General features: G+C 40.2%; 1 protein-coding gene and 1 long non-coding RNA gene across 4 annotated transcripts in view; one reads left to right on the forward strand and one right to left on the reverse strand.

Moving 5' to 3' along the window:
• Positions 1–4,366, forward strand: part of STK10 (serine/threonine kinase 10) — a 118,866-nt gene extending 114,500 nt beyond the window's left edge. For all 3 annotated transcript variants that reach the window (XM_004737603.3, XM_045075606.1, XM_045075607.1), the window contains one exon: positions 1,898–4,366. In XM_004737603.3, the coding sequence (XP_004737660.1) occupies positions 1,898–2,038 (141 nt within the window). In that variant the 3' untranslated portion in view covers positions 2,039–4,366. The remainder of the gene's footprint in view (positions 1–1,897) is intronic.
• LOC106006881 overlaps positions 1–27,672 on the reverse strand; it is a 72,105-nt gene that overhangs the window by 15,463 nt on the left and 28,970 nt on the right. The window lies entirely within an intron of this gene.

A 27,672-nucleotide genomic window follows, 5' to 3' on the forward strand; every position in this document is an offset into this window, starting at 1 on the left:
GATTGCCGCAGCCACCTCGACCTTCAGCAGCCATCTTGTTCAGTCAGGAGCCATTACTAGCAAAACATTACAGATTGCTAAAAACTCAGATGACAGCATTTTTTAGCAATAAAGTACATTTTTTAGCAATAAAGCACATTTTAATTACAGTATATATATTGTTTTTTTAGACCACGCTGTCACACACTTAAGACCATAGTATGCCATTGACATAACTTGTTTTGGTAAACATGATTTTTATATGCACTAGGAAATAAAAAAAATTCATTTGATTTACTTTTGTGATATTTGCTTTATTGTGGTAGTCTGGAACCAAACCCACAATAGCTGCAAGGAATGTGTGTAGGGAAAGTTTACATAAAAATCTGAGTTTTCAGTTTTTTTGAAAAACCAAATCTAGCAATACTGGGTTTGTCATGCCACATGACAGCCATCAGCTGGAGCTAAGAAGAAACGGCCCTCTTCAGACACAGTGTGTGCTTGTCACCTCACCACAGTCCCCACCACTCCTTACTGCCTCACACCCAGCTCTCTTCACTCCTTCAGTTCACTTGGCTGCCTCCCACAGGCACTGGATTTTATAACTTGTTATAAAAGCTTAAACAGTACTATTTTTATCTTGCTTATCTATAATGTTTGGTTATCACAAACACTTTAATATGAATACATCCAGCAAAGGAGAACTTCAGCTAAGATTCTATGTGAATTACCAGAAGGCCACACAGCTGGTAATAAGAAAGCTGAATTCTTGTATGACTTTAACTGATGTTCTTTCCAGTACACTTTGCTTCCCTTTTTAATTGAATGCCTTTTATTGGAGACCCCTCAAGACATTTTTTTTGTAGGACCCAATTTATCTAGATACACTTGGATGTGCCCCAGGGATGCTCCTGTAGTAATGGTCAGCTAGACACTCTGCTTGGAGTTACCTAATATGTTTTAGCAACACACAGAACCTCTGTCCTGCCATAACTACCACAAGTTTTCAGAATCAGAATCAGAATCTCAGGGGTGGGGTGTGAAGGTCTGTGTATTTTTTTTTTAAAGAAGATTTGATGGAGAAAGAGAGTACAAGCAGAGATAGTGGATGAGGGAGAAATAGGCTCTCTGCTCACGTGGGACCCGATCCCAGGACGCTGGAATCATGACCTGAGCCGAAGGCAGACACTTAACTGACTGAGCCACTCAGGTGCCCAAGGCACATGTATTTTATTTTTATTTATTTTTAATTTTTAAAAAGATTTTATTTATTTATTTGACAGAGATCACAAATAGGCAGAGAAGCAGGCAGAGAGACAGAGGAGGAAGCAGACTCCCTGCTGAGCAGAGAGCCCGATGCGGGGCTCGATCCCATGACCAGAGCTGAAGGAAGAGGCTTTAACCCACTGAGCCACCCAGGCACCGCTAGGCACATGTATTTTAAAAATAACTCCCTGGATGATCTCTGTGGGGCAGTGCTCTCATTAGGAACACTATGTACTTGAGCATCTCTGTCCCCACCAACTCCCATCCCCTACCTCCCTACTGTCTGCTGTTAAAAAATCTGTCCATTTTCTACCTTGGGTCTTTCTCCATTCATTTGGCTGCTTCCCTGCCAGAAGATTGGCATCTGCCCCTTTCCCCCACCACATTTGTGAGAGGGCATTTCACAAACTATAGCCCCTGGCCCACAGCAAACTCCTGTATGGTTCTGGCAGAATGAAGCAAGAGGTGGTAGCTCTCTGCTGGGTGACCGGCTCTGGGAGAGGAAAGAGGGAAGACTGAGTTACCATGCACTAAAGGCCTGGGGTGGGATGGGGGATTTCCAGAGAAGGCCACTTTGGTGGGGGTCCTGTATTTAGGAGACCTGTGTCCTGTGGGATATGATTGAGCTTTGTCTTCCCTCTCTTTGTCCTAGGCACTGGAAGAAGATCTGAACCAGAAGAAGCGAGAACAGGAGATGTTCTTCAAAATGAATGAGGAGACAGAATGCCTGAACCCTACCACCCCAAATAAGGCCACCAAGTTCTTCCCCTACAGCTCTGTGGATACTTCTTAACAACCAGTTGGGGTGGTGGGTGGCAGGCTGGTGGGCCTCCAAGGCCCACCCATTCTCTGTGAACAAGTAACTCAGGACCCCCCCTTCCCTCTTGCTTCCATGCCAACTTGAATCCAGCCCCTTGCCCTGTGCTACCCCAGCTGTGCCCAACAGACCCATCCCCGTGCTCCTTAATTCTCGCTCACTTATGGAGGGCGAGGTTTTATTATGTGTTATATGATCTTAATATATATTCTTTTTGAGCCCTACATCCCTTCAAGCTTTCAGTGAGTGGGGTCAGAGTCCAGGAGAAATGGTGTTCTGCAGCCTTGAGGCCCTGCTGTTTGCCAGAACACTGGGTTTGCTGTCTGTGGACACAAAGTGCTGTCGCTGATTATGATGAGTTTGTTCATATTGTGATTTTTGCTGGCTTTGCAGCCATTTCTTGTAGTATCAGACAAGAACCATGGCTCTAAGCAGCCCTTTCGGTTCCTAGTGAAGCCCACCCTGCAGCCAGCTGCCTCAGGGTGTGCCCTCATCCTTCCAGTAACCCCCAATTTGCTTTTCTCTTGAGATAAGGCCATAGCTACAGCAGTGGGATGGAGGAGAGCCTGAACGGTTCATTCTGCTGGTCTTGGGTATTTCATGCCATCTTGTGCCCCCGACCCTACTTGCACACATACACACATGTGGCCCCCTGGCATTACCTAGGCTTGCCTCTCTGCCCTAGGCCTCTTGTGCCAGGTGGGCTGAAACACATTCACTGCCTGAGCCTGTGCCCCTGAGCATGTGTAGGTGGAGCCAGGTATGAAGTGTGCTGGGTGCTGGCATAAATGGTACAGGCTGAACTGCCAGTCTGTGATTCCCTCTGGCCCCCGCACAGGCTCCTGTGTTCAGGGATAAATTCTACATCACAAAAGACTATGTCTAGGCTGTTCCTATCTCACACCTGCCCATCCAGTCTACAGGTGATATGGGGAGGCTGCTTCCCTTTGCCTCTCCTAGGAGGAGTCTGGCCTTACACTTGAGACACAGGCTGGTGGTCACCGGGATTTCTGTTGAGGAAGAAAAAGCCTCAAGGAGAAGTGTAATGCTTTCTGTCCCTAGCAGCACAGTGGATGCAGAGCTTCCGTACCTCATATTTGAATCCTGGGCCTTTGGGTTACTCAGCTGGCCTCCTACAGATTCTGAGTCCCAAAGGCTGGAGGATGTAGATAACCCTAATGCTCAAATAGGCATTCAGTTTCTCTACAAAGAAAACTTAATTCATTTTGATTTCTAACTTAAATATAAATGAATGGCTTCTATACCTGCTTTAAATAAAACTGAAGGCGGTTTTGAGGAATCATATGGATGCTATATTAAGTCTGGGTACTCTTTTGCTGGTGATGGAGTGGCTAACATCCAGGGAGGACTTTTTCTTTCACTCCTAAATGTCTAAGGCTTGATGCTTGGTTCTAAAGCAATTCTCTTGAAGTGATCTTGGCACTGGTTAGAACTGGATCTTGGGGAGGGAGGGTAGCCATTCAACAAGAAGGGACTCGGGGTTCCTAAGGCCTATGTACACAGTGAAGAGGCTCTGGGGGCTGTGGGAAGGCGGGTGCTCTTAAATTAATGAACATTCAGCTTGCCTGCTTCAGTATTTGACCCAGATGGGATAGTTTTCTGGTCTCACACCCTTATGAGATAAGGGAAACCATTGTCCCCTTTTATTCCTTTTGGTGCACAGGTGCTGGGAAAATATGAACTAGCAGCAGTGTAATTACAGAACACTGACCAAGTTCCACCAGACAAGGTCAGCACTGGCAAATGGTCAGGCAGGGCTGACTTTGGCTTTGTTTACAGTGTTGCCTTTTGCAGCCTGGGGTGTGAGAATGAGTATTTAGGTGAAATGCCAGTTTCATAGTTCAGATGGAAGTCGTTGATCATGCCCTTATCTGGCTTATCATTCACATGACTCCTTGACTCTTGTTTAGGGAGTTGCTGCTTCCCTGTTCAGTGCTGCCCATGGCCTGATAGCTCCCCTGTCCTTTCTGGATGGGGGCTGGTTGGGTTCTCCAGCCTCATGACGGAGCCAGCGTGCATGCCCATCAGTGAGAAGGCCCACACAGTATTTCTCATGCCCTGTGCTAATGTTTCCTCTGTAAGGGACAGATGGAAGTGTTTCTTGTTTTCAGTCCATTTTTGGCAGAGTAAATATAACTAACTTATATTTTCCCTTTATAAAGGATAGAAGTTATTTTTATGTCAATTCAAAACTTTATACAAAACTTTTGTAAAATATTCTCTGCAAAGTTTAACTGCAAGAATGTAAATATGCTTCTAATAAAATAACAAGATGAGAGACTATTTACATTTGTGGTTGTTCTCTTAGAGTGGGGTGGAAATAGCAAGGCAGACTTAGCCACATTTGCTAGGTGAGAAGGGTTTTACTATCTTCTGTGAGTCACACAGCCAGTCAGACTTTGGGGTGGGTTTCTGTTTTGTAAGAAGTTATGTGTGTGTGTGTGTGTGTGTGTGTGTGTGTGTGCGCGCGCGCGCGCGCATGTACATGTGGGCGTTCTACAGATTTTAACATTAACACTTTCATGTAACATCAAACATTTGACCCTGAGGATTTTTCACGTTAACTTATTAAATCCTTTTAACAGCTTCTGAGGAAAAACTTGTCATTCCTATTTTCTAGGTGCGGAAATGGACATGGAGCAAGGGAAGGCTGGGCCAAACTTCACAATACTGTAAATGATGCCTATGAAATTCAAACTTAGACCTAGAGGTGCTATTTCCACCATACCTCCTCTCCTACTCTCAGCTGCCCGTTACACTGAGTAAGAGGCACTGTATTTAAAAAGCAATTTTCTGCCATGCCTCTGAAACCCCACTGAGGGAGACCTCCTATCACCAAATAGGAATCAGAGGGTAGAATTGAGTGTCTTTGTACTTAGGTGGGAAAAGATTTGTTTTTCAGTTTGACTGATCTCCAACTGAAATTCCGTACTTCCCATCTATATGGATGTAGGCAACCAACTCTAGTAGTATAAGCAGTCCCTGTGACAGTGTCAGCAAGAGAAATCAGAGATTTCATCTCACCAGACAGCTGGGGAGACATCTCAAAATTTTGTTTATCACTTTGGAATAACAGTAGTTATTAAACCAATCACTAGATCCTGTTGTTTGAGATGTGTATATCACATATACACATACATATCACATCTATAAGCAATATATATATATGTTTTCTAACACTTTGATACCTGTATTTCATTATGATTGCTTTCACTTGTAATCTATGTGCTTTATATTGTACATCTTAAAATATTCTAAGAAGGGTTTTACATTCTTTATGGAATACCTTAAAAGTAAGAACCCCTACTCTGCAGCCCTGAGCTGTCACTGTACTAGAAACCTAATGACCAGCAGGTGGTGGTCAACTGTCAGGGTATCCCATAGGTCTGTGAACTCGGTGTGTTGGGAGGCAGGGGTGCAATGCCATGCCTCCATTAAGGGACAGAAAAGTGGCTGGGGTTCCCAGGAAAAAGGAGAGATAGGTGAAGAAGATAATGCCTCAAGGGGTACCTGGAACTTGAGAAATGAGATCATTTCACATGAACTGGTATCTCTTATGCACTAAGTGCTAGAGATGCTGAAATGCATGAAACACTGACATTTCCTTCAAAATACTTGTCTGGCTGAGGAAGCAGACCTCAGAGAATCAGGCAAGAGCTCCTAGAGGCAGTGACGCTGAGTCTAGGAGGACAAACTACTATGTGCCAAAACACATTTAGAGACTGCCATATGAATGGTTTATAGCCATGAGACTGGAGAGAGTAGGGCCAGACGTACATGCCTGGGCTCAGACCTACCCTTTCCAACCCAAGCACAGTAATAAGTCTGGGAAAGAGTTTACTCAGGGGAAGGAGAGTTGAAATCATGACAGTGACTCAGCAGACCAGCTGGGGACAGAGATAATGTTGACACTGAAGGCAATAATGGCCCATACAGCTTGGGAGGCTTTAGAAAGGAATGGACAGACTGCAGGCTCCATAAGGGCAGGGAATAAGACTCTAGTTGATCCCTAAACACCCAGGACCCAGCATGTTGCATTTCAGCGTCACTGAAATACTCAGTCTGGAGTCCTTGTGCCATCAAGGGTCTGAAAGGGGAGCAGTGGCAGTCTGGAGGCTGCGGACTAGATGTATATTAACCCACTGTGGTATCAGAGGTGTTGACTAGGTCAGATTAACCATGTGTTGATAAAAACAAAACAGAACTTCCACTTCCAGTGACGGCAGATGAGGTAATTCAGAACAGTCCTCTAAAACCAAGGACAAACTGGAAAGCAAACTGGGCAAAAATATTAAAGATGTCTACTTGAAGGCACAAGAGATCTATGAGAGAGTGAAGACTTAACAAAGTCAGGATTGAAGCAATTACACAAGGCCAAAGAGATGATTCTGGTATTTTACCCTGAGAGCATTTGCTGATCCTAGAAAGCATACAGATGTGGAGCTGACCAAAATCCCAGGATCTCTGCAAGGGGAGCTTGCACATGCAGTCAGTGGACTGGTCATGTCTGGTGTCCCAGTTTTGGGGGCTGCTTCCCACAGGATGCCTCTTGATTGCCTGAATCTGGGGACTGAGGGAGGATTGTGTTCCAGCATCCCTCAGAACTATAACAATCAGTTCTTGGCAGGCTACCACCCCCAGAACACTACTGCACAGACAGCAGACTGAAACACCTCTTACTCTTTCTGTGAAAGAGGTATATTTGTTTGTCCAGGATCTTTGGCCTAAGACACACATCTAGAAGCCTATGGAGGTGCTCTCAAAGAGTGTAGGCTGGGCACACCACCTTTATGGTCCTCCTCTGTCTTGCTCCAGTTCTCCAGTATCTCCCAGAAAGGAAAATATGTACTTGTCTGAAGCCCTGAATTTTGCTAATGCCATCTATGGAACACCTCCAGGTCACTTGGTCTGGTGGCCAGCAGGGTTCATACTTGTGGCCCCACAGTATTATATGTATTTGCATACTCAAAAGCTGCTACCTGAAGGTCTGGCTTCCAATCAATCTGAATCTAGGTGCTGAGATCCCCTACTTTAGGACAGACAGAACTTGGCACACCCCCTACAATGGAAGATTTATTTTAAAAATAAGATAGGTGGCTTAGAAAATCATAAAGGTTCAACAGACTACCAAGGGCTAGACAAGGCTGAGCAATAATATTCATCTCTTAAATAAGGCAACTCCTTTAAGACTAGAAGAGATGGCTGTTTCGCTTTAATACATAGAAACTAACATAGAGTCTATCAAAATCAGGAAACAGAGGAATATGTTCTAAACAAAAGAATAAGGTAAAACAGAAAAAAAAAACTTAATGAAATGTGTAAGTAATTTACCTGATAAAGAGTCCAAAGTAATGGTCATAAAGATGCTCACTCAATGTGGGAGAAGAATGATGTTCACCCAACTTGGGAGAAGAATGGATAAACACAGTGAGAACTTTAACAAAAGGGAAGAAAATACAAGAAAGTACCAAATAAGAAGTCACAGAGCTTAAGAATACAAATAATTAAACTCAAAAATACACTACAGGGGCTCAACAGTAGACTAGATGGAGCAGAAAAAAGATCAATGAACTCAAACACAGAGCAGTGGAACTCTCCAGTCAGAACAGCAAAAAGGAAAAAAGAATTTTAAGGAGTGAAGATAGCTTAAGGGCTTTATGGGACAATATCATATGGACTAAGAATTGTATTACAGAGTTCCCAAAAAGAGAAGAGAGAAAGAGGCAGGGATTTTTCTTGAAGAAATAAAGGCTGAAAACTTCCCTAATATTTGGAAAGAAATGGACATCTAGATCCAGGAAGCCCACAGAGTTCCAAAGAAGATAAACTCAAGAGGGAGGAGCAATATGGCAGAGGAGTAGGAGACCTAAATATCATCAGGTCCCAGGAGTTCAGCTAGGTAGTTATCAAACCATTGTGAACACTTACAAACTCAACAGGATATCAAAGAGAACAGGATATCAAAGCAGCAATTCTAGGAACAGAAAAACGACCACTTTCTGGAAGGTAGGATGTGCAGAGAAGTGAATCCCAGGCGCTATACGGGAGACAGATCTCAAGGGGAAGGGCTGGCTACCGGCAAGTGATAGAGCAGGGGAGCACAAAATTGCAACTTTTAGAAGTCTGCTCCACTGAGGGACATTGCACCAGAGGCTAAGCCCGGGGTGGAGCCCTTGCAGGGACAGCGTGGTCTCAGGACCCACGGGGTCACAAAAAGACCAGGGGTGTCTGAGTGTGGCAGAGCTCCCAGGTATTGGAGCGGTTAGGCCAGCTGCAGAGATGGACCTGAGGCGTGGGCGCTCAGCTCGAGATTACCTCAAACTGTGATCTGAGGCACAGTCGGACCACTGCTCTTCAAGCAGGGGCCCCACAAGTGGCAGATCTGGAGAGACCCCCTCTTTCCTCCTCTGGCAGGAGCAGCATGGGAGCGTGCTGCAGGAATCTGCTGGATTTGGAGACTCCAAACAGGGCTGTGCACCAGATATAGAAACGCTCAGTCACAGGCTGGGTGAGCTAGGAGTGCGGCCTGAGACCAGGGAGATGGAAGGGATTGACTGCTTTTCTCTGAGGGCACATTGAGGAGTGGGAAGGAGCTCTTGGCTCCCCCAGTCGGAGACTGGGATGCCGCCATTTTCATCCCTGTCCTCCAAAGCTCTACGGAAAGCATTTGGAGAACAAAAGGGGAACAAAAGCTACCGAGCACAAAACCAAGCAGATTACTTAGCCTGGCCCATGGCAAGGGTAGTGCAATTCTGCCCGAGGCAAAGACATTTGAGATTCACTGCAACGGGCCCCTCCCCAAGAAGATAAGCAAGAACATCCAGCCAAGACCAAGTCACCAATCAATGAGAATGGTGGAACTCCAGAGCTAGAGGACTGCAGCAACTAGAATTCATGGCTTTTTCCCCATGATCCTTTAGTCTTTCAAAGTTTAATTTCTTAAATTTTATTTTCTTATTCTATTTTTAAAAATATTTCCTCTTTCCTATTTTAACATTTTTAAACTATTTTATCTTACCAATACTTTTTAGAAATCTTTTTAAATTTTCATTGTTATAATCATATTTTATCCCTTCATTGCATTTAATCTTGTTTTTTGTGTACATGCAGTTTTTTTTTTTCCTTTAAAATTTTGGGATACACTTTCTCCTAATAAATCAAAATATACCCTAAATTTAGCACATGGCTTTGCTCTAGTCTCCGACTTGATCACATTCTTTCCTCTTTTTCTTCTTTTTTTCAACTTCTTTTCAATTTTAGAATCTTCCTTAATTTTCATCTTTAAGTCATATTCTATCCCTTCATCATGTTTACCCTTATTTTTGTATATATATATAAATTTTTCTTTCTTTAAAATTTTGGGAGGCAGTTTCTTTTAAGAGATCAAAATACACCCCAAATCAATTGTGTGGTGGCTCTGTGGTATTCACCAGTCTAATGTGTGGTGTGTGTGTGTGTGTGTGTATATATATATATATATATATATATATATATATATTTATTTATTTATTTATTTTCCCCCACCTTTCTTCTCCCCCCAGTTTTGGGTCTCCTCTGATTTGGTTAGTGTATATTTTTCTGGGGTTGTTGCTACCCTTTTAGTATTTTGTTCTCTCATTCATCTACTCCTACCTGGATAAAATGACAAGGTGGAAAAACTCACCACAGAAAAAAGAACAAGAGGCAGTACCAACGGCTAGGGACCTAATCAATATGGACATTAGTAAGGTATCAAAACTGGAGTTCAAAATGATGATTATCGGGGTGCCTAGGTGGCTCAGTGCGTTAAGCCTCTGCCTCCGGCTCAGGTCATGGTCTCAGAGTCCTGGGATCGAGCCCTGCATTGGGCTCTCTGCTTAGCGAGAAACCTGCTTCCTCCTCTCTCTCTCTCTGCCTGCCTCTCTGCCTACTTGTAATCTCTCTCTCTGTCAAAAAAAAAAAAAAAAAGATTATCAAGGTGCTAGCTGGGCTTGAAAAAAGCATGGAAGATATTAGAGAGAGAATCCTGGTCTGGAGAAATAAAAGAACTAAAATCTAACCAAGTTGAAATAAAAAAGCTATTAATGAGGTGCAATAAAAAATGGAGGCTCTTACGGCTAGAATAAATAAGGCAGAAGAGGGAATTAGTGATATAGGAGACCAAATGATGGAGAAAAAAGAAGCTGAGGAAAAGAGAAACAAACAACTACTGGACCACAAGGGGAGAATCCGAGAGATAAGTGATAGCACAAGATGAAACAATATTAGAATAATTGGGATCCCAGAAGAAGAAGAAAGAGAGAAAGGGGCAGAAAGTATACTAGAGCAAATTATAGCAAGAATTTTCCTGATTTGGCCAACGGAAAAAGCATCAAAATCCAGGACGCACAGAGACCGCCTCCTCAAAATAATAAAAATAGGTCGACACCCTGTGATCTAAGAGTAAAACTTACAAGTCTCAGTGACAAAGAAAAAATCCTAAGGGGCGCCTGGGTGGCTCAGAGGGTTAAGCCTCTGCCTTCAGCTCTGGTCATGATCCCATGGTCCTGGGATCGAGCCCCACGTCGGGCTCTCTGCTCAGCAGGGAGCCTGCTTCCTCCCGTCTCTCTGCCTGCCTCTCTGCCTACTTGTGATCTCTCTTCCTCTGTCAAATAAATAAACAAAATCTTTAAAAAAAAAAAAGAAAAAGAAAAAGAAAAAATCCTAAAAGAAGCTCAGGACAAGGGGTCTATAACATAAAATGGTAGAAATATTAGACTGGCAGCAGATCTATCCACAGAGACCTGGCAGGCCAGAAAGGACTGGTATGATATATTCAGAGCACTAAATGAGAAAAAAATAAAGCCAAGAATACTATATCTAGCTAGGCTGGCATTGAAAATGGAAGGAGAGATAAAAAGCTTCCAGGACAAACAATAACTAAAAGAATCTGCAAACACCAAGCCAGCCCTATAGGAAATATTGAAAGAGGTCCTCTAAGTAAAGAGAGAGCCTAAAAGTAACAGACAGGAAAGGAACAGAGACAATATACAGTAATAGTCACCTTACAGGCAATATGATGGCACTAAATTCGTATCATGAAATAGTTACCCTGAATGAAATGGGCTAAATGCCCCAATCAAAAGACACAGGGTATCAGAATGTATTTTAAAAAAATGATATGCTGTCTACAAGAAACTCATTTTAGACCCAAAGATAGCTCCAGATTTAAAGTGAGGGGCTGGAAAACAATTTATCATGCTAATGGACATCAAAAGAAAGCTGGGGTGGCAATCGTTATATCAGATCAATTAGATTTTAAGCCAAATACTATAATAAGAGATGAGGAAGGACACTATATCATAGTTAAAGTGTCTGTCCAACAAGAAGATCTAACAATTTTAAATATCTATGCCCCTAACATGGGAGCTGCCAATTATATAAACCAATTAATAATTAAATCAAAGAAACATAACAATAACAAGATAACAGTAGGGGATGTTAACACCCCCCTCACTGAAATGGACAGATCATCTAAGCAAAAGATCAACAAGGAAATAAAGGCTCTAAATGACACACTGGACCAGATGGACATCACAGATATATTTAGAACATTCCTTCCCAAAACAACAGAATACACATTCTTCTCTATTGCACATGGAACATTCTCCAGAACAGATCACATCCTGGGTCACAAATCAGGTCTCAACTGATCTCAACCAAAAGACTGGGATCATTCCCTGCATATTTTCAGACCATAATGCTTCGAAACTAGAACTCAGTCACAAGAAGAAAAAAGAACTCAAAGACATGGAGGCTAACGAGCATCCTACTAAAGATGAATGGGTCAACCAGGAAATTAAAGAAGAATGAAAAAAATTAATGGAAACAAATGAAAATGAAAACACAACTGTTCTAAATCTTTGGGACACAGCAAAGACAGTCCTGAGAGGAAAGGATATAGCAATACAAGCCTTTTTCAAGAAACAAGAAAGGTCTCAAGTACACAACCTAACCCTACACCTAAAGGAGCTGAAGAAAGAACATCAAAGAAAGCCTAAGCCCAGCAGGAGAAGAGAAATCATAAAGAGTGGAAATCCATGAAATAGAAACCAAAAGAACAGTTGGAACAAATAAACGAAATAAGGAGCTGGTTCTTTGAAAGAATTAAGATTGATAAACGCCTAGGGCATCTGGGTGGCTCAGTGGGTTAAGCCTCTGCCTTTGGCTCAGGTCATGGTCTCAGGGTCCTGGGATTAAGCCCCACATTGGGCTCTCTGCTCAGCAGGGAGCCTGCTTTCCCCTCTCTCACTGTCTGCTCTCTGCCTACTTGTGATCTCTCTGTCAAATAAATAAATAAAATCTTTAAAAAAATAGATTGATAAGCCCTTGGTCAGACTTATCAAAAAGAAAAGAATAAGGACCCAAATTAATAAAATCATGAATGAACGAGGAGAGATCACAACCGACACCATAGAAATACAATTATAAGAACATACTATGAGCAACCAAACACCAGCAAATTTTACAATCTGGAAGAAATGGATGCATTCCTAGAGACATAGAAACTACCAAAACTGAACCAGGAAGAAATAGAAAACCTTAACAGACCCATAAAAAGTAAGGAGATTGAAGCAGTCATCAAAAAATCTCCCAACGAACAAGAGTCCAGGGCCAGATGGCTTGCCAGGGGAATTCTACCAAACATTTAAAGAAGAATTAAGACTTATTCTCCTGAAACTGTTCCAAGAAATAGAAATGGAAGGAAAACTTCCAATCTCATTTTATGAGGCCAGCACTACCTTGATCCCAAAACCAGACAAAGGCCCCATCAAAAAGGAGAATTAGAAATGAACACAGATGCAAAAATTCTCACCAAAATACTAGCCAACAGGACCCAACAGTACATTAAAAGGATTATTCACCATGACCAAGTGGGCTTTATTCCTGGGCTGCAAGGTTGGTTCAACATCCACAAATCAATCAATGTGATACAATACATTAATATAAGAAAGAACAAGAACCATATGATACTCTCAATAGATACTGAAAAAGCTTTTGGCAAAGTACAGCATCTTTTCTTGATCAAAACTCTTCAAGTGTGGGGATAGAGAATACATACCTGAATATAATCAAAGCCATCTATGAAAAACCCACAGCAAATATCATTCTCAGTGGGGAAAAACTGAAGCTCTTCCCCTAAGGTCAGGAACACGGAAGGGATGTCCACTATCACCACTACTATTCAACATAGTACTAAAGTCCTAGTCTCAGCAATCAGACAAGAAATAAAAGGCATCCGAATCGGCAAAGGAGAAGTCAAACTCTCACTCTTTGCAGAAGATATGATACTTGATGTGGAAAATCCAAAAGACTCCACTCCAAAACTGCTAGAACTCATACAGGAATTCAGTAAAGTGTCAGCATATAAAATCAGTGCACAGAAATCAGCTGCATTTCTATACACCAACAGCAAGACAGAAGAAAGAGAAATTAAAGAAGTCTACCCCATTTATAACTGCACCAAAAACCATAAGATACATAGGAATACACTAACTAAAGAAGCAAAGAATCTGTACTCAGAAAACTATAAAGTACTCATGGAAGAAACTGAGGAAGACACAAAGAAATGGAAAACTGTTCCATGCTCATGGATTGGAAGAACAATATTGTGAAAATGTCTATGCTGCCTACAGCAATCTACACATTTAATGCAATCCCTATCAAACTATCAATTTTTTTAAAGAAATGGAACAAATAATCCTAAAATTTATATGGAACCAGAAAAGACCCCAAATAGCCAGAGGAATGTTGAAAAAGAAAACCAAAGTTGGTGGCATCACAATTCCAGACCTCAAGCCCCCCCAATCTTGCCATTTGCAATGACATGGATGGAACTAGAGGGTATTATGTTAAAAGAAATAAGTCAATCAGAGAAAGACAATTATCATATGATCTCTCTGATATGAGGAATTTGAGAGGCAGGGCGGGGGGTCTTGGGGGCTAGGTAGGGGAAAAATGAAACAAGATGGGATTGGGAGGGAGACAAACCATAAGAGACTCTTAATCTCATGAAACAAACAGGGATGCTGGGGGGTGAGAAGGTAGGGATAGGGTGGCTGGGTTATGGACACTGGGGAGGGTATATGCTATGGTGAGTACTATGAAATGTATAAGCCTGATGATTCACAGACCTGTACTCCTGGGGCAAATAATACATTATGTGTTAATTAAAAAAAAAAAAGATAAACTCAAGATGACCCACACCAAGACACATTATAATTAAAATGTCAGAAGTTTAAGATAAGGAAAGGAATCTCAGAAGCAGCAAGAGAAAAAAAACTTGTTAGGCACAAAGGAACCCCCAATAGATTATAAGCAGATTTTTCAACAGAAACATTGTAGACCAGAGGGAGTGGCATGATATATTCAAAGTGTAGGGAAAAAAAAAACCCCAAACCTAAAACACTTCCAACCAAAAACACTCTACTTATTATCTAGAATTGAAAGAGAGCTAGTTGGGACGCCTGAGTGGCTCAGTTGGTTAAGCAGCTGCCTTCGGCTCAGGTCATGATCCCAGCGTCCTGGGATCGAGTCCCACATCGGGCTCCTTGCTCAGCGGGGAGCCTGCTTCTCCCTCTGCCTCTGCCTGCCATTCTGTCTGCCTATGCTCGCTCTCTCCCCATCTCTCTCTCTGATAAATAAATAAAATCTTTAAAAAAAAAAAAAAGAAAGAGAGCTAGTTTTTTTAGATGAGCAATGCTAAAGGAATTCATCGTCATTAAGCTAACACTAGAAGAAATGCTAAATGTACTCTTTAGGCTGAAAAGAAAGGGTGCCAATCAGTAACACGAAAACATGAAAGAATATATCTCACTGGAAAAGTAAATATATAGTAAAGGTAGTGGATTAATTAATTGTAAAACTAGTAGGAAGTTTAAAGAATAAGCAATAAAAATAACCATAACTACAATAATTAGTCAAGTGATACACGATAAATGTAAAATTATGACAACAAAAACATAAAAAATAGGCTATGGAAAGTAAAAACACACTGCTTTAAAATGCATTTAAACTTAAGTTGTTATCAATTTAAAACAGACTTTTATGAATGTATGAATATGTCAGTCTCATGGCAACCACAAAGCAAATGCCTATAGTAGATACACAGAAAATAGTAAGGAACCTGAGCATACCACTAAATAGAGTCATTAAGCCAAAAGGAAACACCAAGAGAAAAAGAAAGAGACAGAAATTGTAAAACAACCAAGAAACAATGAACAAAATGGCAATAGATACATACCTATAAATAACTACTTTAAGTATAAAAGGACTAAATTCTCCAATCAAAAGACAGAATAGCTGAATAGATAAAAACAATAAAACCCATCTACATGGTGCCTACAAAAGACTCACTTCATATGTAAGGACATATAGAGACCGAAAGGAAATGGGTAAAAAAAGATGTTGTGTACAAATGAAAACCAAAATAAAATTGGGTAGCTACATTTTTATACACACACACACATACAGACACACTTTAGAGGCACCTGGGTGGCTCAGTCAGTTAAGCACCTGCCTTCAGCTCAGGTCATGATCTCGGGATCCTGGGATCAAGCCCCAAGTTGGGCTCTCTGTTCAGTGGGCAGTCAGCTTCTCCCTCTGCCCCTCCCCCTGCTTGTGTTCACTCTTTCTCTTTCAAATAAATAAAACCTTAAAAAAAAAAAAAAAACCTTTAAAACAAAGATTATAATAAGAGACAAGGATATTACATAACGGTAAAGGACTCAATTCAACAGAAAGATATAACTTTTGTAAATATTTACGCACCTAACACAGGAGCACTAAAACATATAAATATTAACATACCTAAAGGGAGGGACATCTGGGTGACTCAGTTGGTCAAGTGTCTGAGTCTTGATTTTGGCTTAGGCCATGATCTCAGGGTTTTGAGATTGAGCCCCACACTGGGCTCTGCACTGGGCGTGGAGCCTGCTTAAGATTCTCTTTCCCTCTCTCACTCCCTCTGCCCTTATACATAAATAGATAGAAAAAAGAAAAGAAACAAAACAAAATAAAAAAAAAAAACCACCACCACCAAAGAGAGAAATAGCAAAACAACAGTAGGAGATGTTAATGTGCCACTTACATCAATGGATAGATCATCCAGAGAGAAACTCAATAAAGAAACAGCCTTAAATAACATGTTAGACCACAGATTTAATCGATATATACAAAATATTCTATCCAAAAGCAAGAGACTCTGCATTCTTCTGAAGCACACGTGGAACATCCCCCAGGACAGATCATAGTTTAGTCCACAAAACAAGTCAATAAATTAAGGAGACTGAAATCATATCAAGTATCTTTTACAACTGTAATATTATGGAACTAGAAATCAATTACAAGAAGAAAACCGGACAGGGCCCCAAGTAGTTGGGCATCTGCCTTCAGCTCAGGTCATGATCCCGGAGTCCTGGGATCTAGCCCGGCATTGGACTCCCTGCTCAACAGTGAGTCTGCTTCTCCCTCTCCCACTCCCCCTGTTTGTGTTCCCCCTCTTGCTGTGTCTCTCTCTGTCAAATAAATAAATAAGATTTAAAAAAATATATATTAAAAAACTTAAAAATTCACAACTAGGTGGAGATTATACCACATGCTACTGAATAACCAATGGGTCAAAGAAAAAAATCAAAAGGGAAATTAAAAAAAAATACCTTGGCACTAATGAAAATACAACATTCCCAATTTATGGCATGTAATAAAAGTAGTTTTAAGAGGGTAGCTCATACTAATAAAGACCTCTGTCAAGAAACAAGAAAGATCTCAAATAAATGACCTAAATTGACATTTCAAGGAACCAGAAAAAGAAGAGCCCAGTTAGTAGAGGGTAGAATATAACAAAGATCAGAGTAAAAACAAATGAAAGAGAAACTAAAAAAAGAATAAAAAAGATCAATGAAACTAAGAGCTTCAAAAGAGAAAAATGGCAAACCAGCAACTACGCTTAGACTCCAAGAAAAAAAAGAAAGGTTCAAATAAAATTAAAAATGAAAAAGGAGACATTACTGATACCCTTGACATACAAACACCATCAAACTGGACAACCTAAAAGGAAAAATTCCTAGAAATATACAACCTTAGAAGACTGAATCATGAAGAAAGAGAAAGCCTGAATAAATCAATAAGGAGATTGAACAGTAATAAAAAAACCCTCCCAACAAATCAAAGTCCAGGACCAGATGGCTTCACTGGTGAATTTTACCCATCCTAAGAATTAATACCAATCCTTCTCAAACTCTTCTGAAAAACAGAAGAGGAGGGAAAACTTCCAAACTCATGTTGTGAGGCCAAGTATTACCCTAATACCAAAACCAGATGAAGAGTCCACAATAAAAGGAAATTATAGGCCAATATCATGAATGAACATAGATGAAAAAATCCTCAACAAAACATTAGCAAACCAAATTCAACAATACATGAAAAGGATCATATGCCACCATCAAGTGGAATATGTCCTAGAGATGCAAAGATGGTGCAATGTCCACAAATCAATCACGATATACAACATTAACAAAATGAAGGATAAAAATCATATGGTCATCTGAGTAGATACAGAAAAATATAACAATTATTCATGATTAAAAACTCAAAAAAGAGGGAACATACCTCAACATATAAAGGTCACAATATGACAAGCCCACAGCTAGTATCACACTTAATAGTGCCTTTAAGATCAGGAATAAGACAAGGATGTTCATTCTTGCCAGTTATTTCAATAAAAGGTATCCAAATTGGCAAGGAAGAATAAAATGATCACTATTTGCAGATGACATGATATTATATGTAGAAGACCCTAAAGATACCACCAAAAAAAAAAATCTTATTAGAACTAATAAATTCAAGGGGCACCTGGTTGCTCAGTTGGTTAAGCCTCTGATTCTTGATTTTGGTTCAGGTCATGATTGTGGGATGGTGAGACTGAACCTGGTGTCAGGCTTAGAGCTCTGCAGGGAGTCTGCTTGAGATTCTTCTCCCTCTCCTCCTGCTCTCTCTCAAAAATGAATAAATAAATTAATCTTATTTTTAAAAAAGATTTTATTTATTTGACAGAAAAAGACACAGCAAGAGAGGGAACACAAGCAGAGGGAGTAGGAGAGGGAAAGGCAGGCCTCCCACTGTGCAAGGAGCCTGATGTGGGGCTTGATCCCAGCATCCTGGGATCACAACCCAAGCTGAAGGCAGATGCTTAATGACTGAGCCACCTAGGCGCCCCAATAAATTAATCTTTAAAAAAAAAAACTAATAAATTCAGTGAAGTTACAGGATAAAAAATTAATATGTAAAAACGTTTCTACACAATAATAACAAACTATCTGAAAGAGAAATTAAGAACACAATTCTATCTACAATTGTATGAAAAAGAATAAAATACCTAGGAATACATTTAACCAAGGAGGTAAAAGACCCATAGACTGAAGTGTATAAGACACTGATGAAAGAAAATGAAGATAACACAAATACGTGGAAAGATATTCCATGGACTGGAAGAATGCTCATGGACTGGAAGAATATTTTTTAAAACATCCACACTACCCAAAGCAATCTACAGATTTAGTATAATCCCTATCAAAATTCCAATATCCGTTTTTATAGGCCTATAACCAAGAACCTTAAAATCTGTATGGAACCACAAAAGACTCTGAATAGCAATAGCAGTCTTGAGAAAAAAGAACAAAGCTGGAGGCATCACAGTTCCTGATTTCTAACCATACTACAAGGCTAAAACAATCAAAACAATATGGTATTGGCATAAAAACAGACATATAGATCAATAGAACAGAACAGAAAGCCCACACATAAGTTGTCAATTGAGTTATGACAAAGGACCCAAGAATAACAATGGGAAAAGGATAGTCTTTGAAGTAAATGATGCTGGAAAAACTGAACAGTCGCAAGGAGAAGAATGACACTGGATTACTCTCTTACTTTATATACGAAATTAACTCAAAATGGTTAAGAAGGCTTGAATGTAAGACCTGAAACCATTAAACTTTTAGAGGAAAACACAGGCAGTCAACTCCTTGACATTGGTCTTGGTGACAATTTTTTGGACCTGACACCAAAAGCAAAGACAACAAAAGCAAAAATGAAACCATGGAATTACATCAAACTATAAACCTGTAGAGCAAAGGAAATTACCAACAAAATGAAAGACAACCTATTGAATGGAAAAAAATATTAGCAAATCATATATGATAAGGAGTTAAAAATCCAAAATATAAAAAAAAAAAAACTCATACAACTCAACAGCAAAAAACAATCTGGTTAAAAAATGGGCAGGGGACCTGAATAGACATTTTTTCCAAAGACATCCAGATGGCCAACAGGTATATGAAAATATGATGAATATCACTAATTATTAGGGAAATGCAAATCAAACTTACAATGAGTTATCACCTCACAACTGTTAGAATGGCTATTATCAAAAGAAAAGAAACAGCAAGCGTTGGTGAAGATGTGGAGAAAAAGGAACCCTCATGCACTGTTGGTGGGAATGTAAATTGGTACAGCCACTGTAGAAAACAATATGGAGGTTCCTTTAAAAATTAAAAATATACTACCATACGATTCAGGAATTCCATTATAGGTATTTATCCAAAGGAAAAGAAAACACTAACTTAAAAAGATATATCTCACTATGTTTACTAGAGCATTATTTACAATAATCAAGATATGGAAACAACCTAAGGGTGTATCAATGAATGAATGAATGGATAAAGAATATGTGGTATGTGAGTGTGTATATATGCATAATGAAATGCTACCCATTCATAAAAAAATTAAATCTTGCTATTTGCAATGAGGCAGACCTTGAGGACATCATGCTAAATGAAATAAGTCAAAGAAAAGACAAATGTATGATCTCACTTATATGTGGAGTCTAAACAATACAAAAGAAAAACAATAAAACAAAACCCGAAGCTCATAAATACAGATTTATACGGATTGGTGGTTGCCAGTGGTGGGGATGGGGGCGGGTAGGTGAAATGGATGAAGGTGGTCAAAATCACAAACTTCCCATTATAAAATAAGTAAGTCATGGGGATATAATGTAGAGCACAAAGACTACAGTTAATAATACTGTATTGCAGGATGGCTGGGTGGCTCAGTCAGTTAAGCATTTGCCTTTGGCTCAAGTCATGCTCCCAGGGTCCTGGGATTGAGTCCCACATCAGCCTCCTTACTCAGCAGAGAGCCTGCTTCTCCCTCTGCCTGCCACTCCCCCTGCTTGTGCTCTCTAATTCACTCTTGCTCTGACAAATAAATGAAATCTTAAAAAAAAAAAAAATACCATACTACATATTTGAAAGTTGTGAAGGGAGTAGCTTTTAAAAGTCCTTATTATAAGAAATATTTTTTTTTCCCCTAACTATTATTAAAGTCAAACACAAATGAAGTCCAGACCTGAAAATTCCCTGGACAGACAAAACTAGTTTAGTTATACAGGCAAAGTTTAACTTATTTTGGAAGGCAAGTGAGGCTAAATTGAATGGGACAATGCTTGCTTATGCCTCTGAAAATGATAAATGAAACTTAAAATGATCCCCAAACTAATATGAGATAATCACTAATCAATTCCCTTTCATTTAAGATAATTCTAATATTGCAACCAGTCACTACCTCTACACTACACAAGCTGCTTTGTAATAATATACCTCCGAGTCTCCTTCCACGCTTTGACTGGAGAGCCTCTGGCTCACAAACTGTTTTTTTGGTGTAAGCACAATATATTTTTGTTACTGGTACTTCAGGGATTCATTGGTTTTAGGTCTGTTTCCCCCCACCCCCGAACTTTTGGCACTATGTGGGGTCAGAAGTAGGATCTAAAGAAGCTACCTAATCACTCCAAGTCTGGTGAGCAACCAGGTTGTACCCACACACCATGTTGGGCTCAATGATTTCTCACTGACTCTGGAGTTTGAGGATACATCTCTCTTGATCAGAACTCCATTATCTGTTTCTGGGCTTTCCAGTTTACAGTGCACATTTACTTTCTGTTTTTGTTTGTTGAAGCTATTTGGTAAATTGCCCTGCTGTATGTAAAGGGAAAGACCCATGATTCTTGATTTTACACCATGGTAGAATTACTGGAGTCCCCATAGATGATTTGTGTTAGGAACTCTAAAGGCAAAGATGGCTTTTACCTGGTCTAAAACTCTCCCTGTACGTCCTATAAAGACTCCTCCCTCTTACATGTATATCTGCTATGAACAAGGATCTTGTGTATTTTTTTTTAATTTTATATATTTATTTGAGAGAGAGCGGGGGAGAGCACAAGAGAGGGAGTGTGCATGTGAGAGAGCACAAGCTGGGGGTAGGGGCAGAGGGAGAGAGAGAAGCAGACCCCTGGCTGAGCAGGGAACCCTCCACAGGATTTGATCCCAGGACCCTGGGATCATGACCTGAGCTGAAGGCAGATGCTTAACCAACTAAGCCACCCAGGTGTCCCTGATTCTGTTATTAATGTAACTGTTCCAGAAATTATACAAAGTTCCTAAAATTGTAGCATGTCCTGGTATGATGTTATCAGTTATAATTCCAGTTATTATTTTACAGTACTATTGATCATGAAGATAACAATCTGCTTCTCATTTGTGTCTTTTTTGGCGGGGGGGGGGGGCAAACTCTTACTAGATCTTTAACCAAAGCTATTTTGAAGTCTTGTCATTCACAGATATTGTTTTACTCTTGATTTTTCTCTGGAAGCATTTACAATGAACTACAGACAAAGATGTTCATCTTCAAAAAGATTCATGGAAAAGACTCTCACCAGTATTCTAGAATACAGGTTTCTGATAACTTTAAATCATAACACTGAACTAGATAAGAATTTCTAAAAATCTAGTGCAAAGAAGATTCATTCATAAAGCTGCTTAAGCCAAGATGAAACAAAACAAAAGTATAGGTCTCTGAATAAACTGATGATTATAAATGCAAATCAAAATGTGCAAATCAAAACTACAATGATTTATCACCTCACACTTGTCAGAATGGCTAAGAAAAACAACATAAGAATGGGGCGCTTGGCTGGCTCAGTCGGTAGAGGGTGCAACTCTTGACCTTGGGGTTTTGAGTTTGAGCCCCAGGTTAGGTGTAGAGATTACTTAAATGAGAAAATAAATCAAAACTTTAAAAAAACCCATAAGAACAACAAGTGTTAGTAAGGATGTGGAGAAAAGGAACCCTCTTGCACTCTTGCTGGGAATGCAAACTGATACAGTCACTATGGAAAACAGTATGGAAGTTCATCAAAAAGTTAAAAATAGGACTACCCTATGATCCAGAAATCGTACCACTGGGTATCTATCCCCAAAATACAAAAACACAATTGAAAGTGATACATGCACCCTTATGTTTTTAGCAGCATTATTTACAATAGCCAAATTATGGAAGCAGCCCAAGTGTACATCAATAGATGAATGGATAAAGAGGAAGTATCTTATATATACAGTGGAATATTATTCAGCCACAAAAAGGATGAATCCTTGCCATCTGCAATGACATGGATGGAAGCAGAAAGTATAGTGCTAAGCAAAATATAACAGAGAGGGGCACTTGGGTGGTTAGTGGGTTAAAGCCTCTGCCTTCGGCTTGGGCCGAAGAATCCTGGGATCCCAGAATCCTGGGATCGAGCCCTGCGTCGGGCTCTCTTTGATAAAAATGGGATAACTACAAAAAATTGTATTTTGTCAGAAAACTGTAGTGTGAACTTCAGTTTGGTAAACCTCAGATAAATCACCATAGTAGATCATGTATGGGTAATCTTCATTCCTGTTGCTGTATGGGCCACCATTCAAGAAAGTTCAATGACCAGTGACATCATCAAAGACAAACTACACACAGGAAAATGCATGTGCCTTAAAGTGTCATCCTCATTTTATCTTCAAAAAAAGCTTCAAACTTAAATCTAGAAATTTTCTCAACTGGCTGCTGTCTAAACTCAAAAATGAATTTATAATTTATTCGAGCTATTAATCTTTGTTTTTCTTTTATTTACATATAAATGCCTCTTATTAAATTATTTGATTGCTCACATCATAGACATCTAGTTAAGGTGTAATGTCATCTGTAATTCTGCTCCCTGAAATAAAACATCCTCATGTTCATGTTGTCCAAAACAATCATGAGGATACGTGATAGTTAATACATCTACTGTGCCTACATAAAATAACTAAAAAAATGTAGATTGAATTAGAAAGGTAAAACCTGAATCTGATTAGAACCCACTTAAGTTGATTAGTTTGTTAAATCTTGGCTTCTGGGAATCTCTGCACTGGGGAATTTTTCAATCCTTGGCTATTACTCGCCTTAGAGAATCATATCTCTTTATCAGTCATGAATTTCTCTAGTGTGCTGTATCCTCTCAAGGGTTTTGAATGTCTTTGGGCAGCCAATCACCCCTCAAATTATGTCCATGAGGATTAGATAACTTGAGGAACTCAAGTGATCTGACCTCCCACATGTATGATGATGATCTGACTGCTGGCAACAGTGACTACACGACCTTCCATCCTGAGAACTCAACTATCGGAAACAACAAATGTGTGATTCTTAAGCCCGGCTACATAAACAGTGGTAAATCAAGAGTAACACTGTCCTAGTTGGCTACACTCACCTTGCTAAGAGAATAACTAAAAAGGAATTGTTAGAATCAAACACATAAATGAAGACCAGACCTTGTCTTGGAGATTATTTTGCAAGGGAAGGGAGGCTAACTTGGCCTGGGTCTCTTCTAGTTTATGTCTCTGGAAATCATAAGTGAAACTTAAATTTTTCCCCCATGAGGTAACCAATAATTCCCTTTAAGAAAATTCTAATATTATAACCAATCACTGTGAAGAATAAAGTCACTATTTCTATACTACATAAGCTAGTTTATAATAATAAACCTGTAAGCCTCATTCCATGTTTTGATTTGAGTGCTCCTGGCTTGCAAACTGTCTTTCTAGTGTCTGCACAGTACGTTTTTAACCATTACTACTTCCGTGATTCATCGTTTTTACTTCTGTATTTTTCCTGAACTTTTGACACTATGTATGGTGATGGATATTAACTAGACTTTTTTTTTTTTAAGATTATTTATTTATTTATTTGACAGACAGAGATCACAAGTAGGCAGAGAGGCAGGCAGAGAGAGAGGAGGAAACAGGCTCCCTGCTGAGCAGAGAGCCTGATGCGGGGCTTGATCTGAGGACCCTGGGATCACGACCTGAGTCGAAGGCAGAGGCTTTAACCCACTGAGCCACCTAGGCGCCCCGGATATTAACTAGACTTAATGTGGAGATCATTTCACAATAGATAAAAATATGAAATCATTATGTTGTACATCAAATATATTTCAGTTGCAAAAGAAATGTGACACTGAGCAATTGACAACCTTCCATGGCTAAGAGCATGAAGATTAGAGCTCAGGGCCAGATAGAAGCAGAGTGGAGGGAACCCAAGTGAAACTAGTCCCTTTGTAGGAACCCCAAAGGGGTATCCATGAACAAGAGTAAAGGTGATATTGACAAGCATCATGGGGTTTGTAGCTCTCCTTCTGATAATCAAAACCTCTGAAAAGACCTGGGGTAATACGGGACTGCTAGTGCTCACAAGTACCTGGCAGAAGGAAAGGTGAATCCTCTCTTGAGGAGTATACCATCTTAGGTTTCAACAATTTCTGCAAACAGTTTTACAAATAAAACCTCTAGCATGCAACTAAAAAATAACTGGGCACACAAGGAAAATTTTATAACTGAAACCAGCAGAAACAATGGACATTAGAAACACCAACAAGCACACCCGATACTGGAGTAATCTAACTCCAAGAATAAAACTGCTATAATTTGAAATTTTTCATCAGAGAGGTGAAAACAAAAATTTAAAGAGGAATCAAGTAATTCCAAAATGAGGTAGCAATAATGGTTGTACAACTATTAATATACTAAAAAACTCCACTCTTTGTACACTTTTAAAGGGTGAATTTTATGGTAGGTGAGTTGTATTTCAAAAAAGCAGTTATTGGGGCGCCTGGGTGGCTCAGTGGGTTGAGCCGCTGCCTTCGGCTCAGGTCATGATCTCAGGGTCCTGGGATCCAGTCCCGCATAGGGCTCTCTGCTCAGCAGGGAGCCTGCTTCCCTCTCTCTCTCTCTCTACCTGCCTCTCCATCTACTTGTGATTTCTCTCTGTCAAATAAATAAATAAAACCTTAAAAAAAAGCAGTTATTAAAGAAAAAGAAACAAGTGTAATGTCTAGATGACAAAACAAAACAAAAAAATGAAGTAAAATAGTGTGTAGATACAAAGTAGACACTGTCAGAGGCCTCCATCAATCACCGAATCAGTCTGCTGCTCTTTTTTTCCTACCTCTAGCTGTCACTTTGGGATAATAAGTTTTTGAAAAAGTTTGCAAAACATTTTTTTTTTAAATTTGACAGGGAGAGAGATCACAAGTAGGCAGAGAGGCAGGCAGAGAGAGAGGGGGAAGCAGGCACCCCACCAAGCAAAGAGTCCAATGTGGGGCTCAATCCCAGGACCCTGAGATCATGACCTGAGCTGAAGGCAGAGGCTTAACCCACTGAGCCACCCAGGCGCCCCTGCAAAACATTTCTTTACCAATTCCATGACAGCAGGGACATCCTAAAAACTCGTGAAACAGAACCAACAAGATGGGTTGACTTCCTTCAGGACATGAAGAAAACCCAGCGGAGGCAAAGTTGAATCAGAATCTCTTAGTAATGTAAACTGGGGTAGAGTCAGAGAACAAGCCAGTGAGAAACGGAAGTTGAGAGGCAGAATTATCATGCCACAGTGAAGAATCACAGGCCAGGAGGGACCAAGTATAAGCTGGAATTGACACTCAAGGATGGCTCCTGAATTTCTGGCTTTGCTGGCTGAGTCAGTAGAGGTATCGCTTACTGAATTGGAAAAGACTGGCACAGGACAAGATTTGGTGTGGTGAAGAGAGAGAATCGGAAGTTCAATTTTAAAAAGAGTTCTTAAAAAAAAAAAAAGGCTTAATTGTGCATATATTAAATTTGAGATGACTATGAGACAACCAAAGAGGGATGTCACTTGTCTCTATACATCTGGAGCTCAGGAAATATCTGGGGTGGAAATATAAATTTAAGAATAGGATATGAAGTAGGTATTTGAGAAAAATCAAGCAGAAGATGTAGGCATGACCAAACGGATATAATATACACCATGAGAAGAAATCTGGATTTTATCCTGAAGGCCACATGGGATATCAACTTTATATGGCAGACAGATGACTAGCAGTGTAAGGAACATACTGGAGAACCAGAGACATTACGGAGGGTAACAATTACTGTCTTTACAGTAATCCAGGTAAGAGATGGGAATTCTCATATACAATTTTATATCCTGACTTTTTTTCACTTATAACATGAGCATTTAATAATGTTACTAAAAGCTCTCTGGAAACATAGTTTTAAATGACTAACTTACCCGCCTGTGAATGTACACAAGCTCCTTAACCAGTATAAAACAATCAGGCATTTTGGCTATTTTTAGCTTTTTTTTTTTTTTTTTAGGAACCTTATTCGTTCATAATTTACCTATTCCTTTCCCCTCTGCCTCAGTGATAAAATCTCTGGCAAACCTCATAGGTTTTCCAAATTTATTTGATTAGTACTAGTTACCCAGTTTTACCTTTTCATTGGATTTCTTTTTCTCACTCAGTTCAAGTTTGAACTAGACTTAGAAGCTTGTAGTAAAAAAGACAGGCATGGCTGGGATGAAAGTCACCAACTGTACCGTTTGATCCCACCCACTCCTTGGCCCCATGCAGTCAGGCAGGGCTTTGTGACTTGTGCTTCGTGGTGACATGTGACTGTCACACCTGTGCTAAAGCACACTGAAAAGCCCATGCACAGTCCTCCCATGAAAACAAATGGGAAAGCTGTGTGTTCAAGATGTGGTAGATGGAAAAAGATGGTGGATCCTCTAACAACTTGAGTCCCTGGTGACCACGTGAGGTGCAGTCCTCTGCCATTTCACATAGGACATGAGGCATGGGCAAAACATAAACTTTACTGTACGAGCTGACGAGAGTTCAGGGCTACTTGTTACCCCAGTATAACGGAGACTATGCCAATATAGTCCACATCTTCGTCATTCGTGCCACTTTGCTCTCTTCCTCTTCTTCCCCACTTCCTACCCTAGGCTGCATCTAGCTATCCCAGGGTTGGAGAAGTGAAAACAGAGTTAGGGAGGGAAGGAAAGGTAATAAGTTTGTAATGGACACAGTTGTTCCAGCCAAGTCGCCTTTACGATCTTGACTTACTACCTCCATGTCCCCCAGCTTTTGTGCCTTTTGCTTCCAAGCATCCACACTGGGGACTCTCTTCGAAGGCCTGCTCTGGGGCTTCAGGAGCCACAGTGTCTACAGGCACAGAGTCAGAAGAGCCCGGGAATTTATGTCTACCCACCCATTGTAAGGTGGGTGGGTCATATCCACAGATTGCCTGGAGTATCCGAGCAGGAGTATGGAAGCCAGGATCCTTGTAACAAGTAAGGACAAACTCTGAGGTGTCATTTATATTCCAAAGTTCCCCTATGGG

Source organism: Mustela putorius, unplaced genomic scaffold (genome assembly GCF_011764305.1).
Source record: "Mustela putorius furo isolate JIRA1106 unplaced genomic scaffold, ASM1176430v1.1 tig00000145_pilon_pilon_pilon, whole genome shotgun sequence".
Lineage (NCBI taxonomy): Eukaryota > Metazoa > Chordata > Mammalia > Carnivora > Mustelidae > Mustela > Mustela putorius.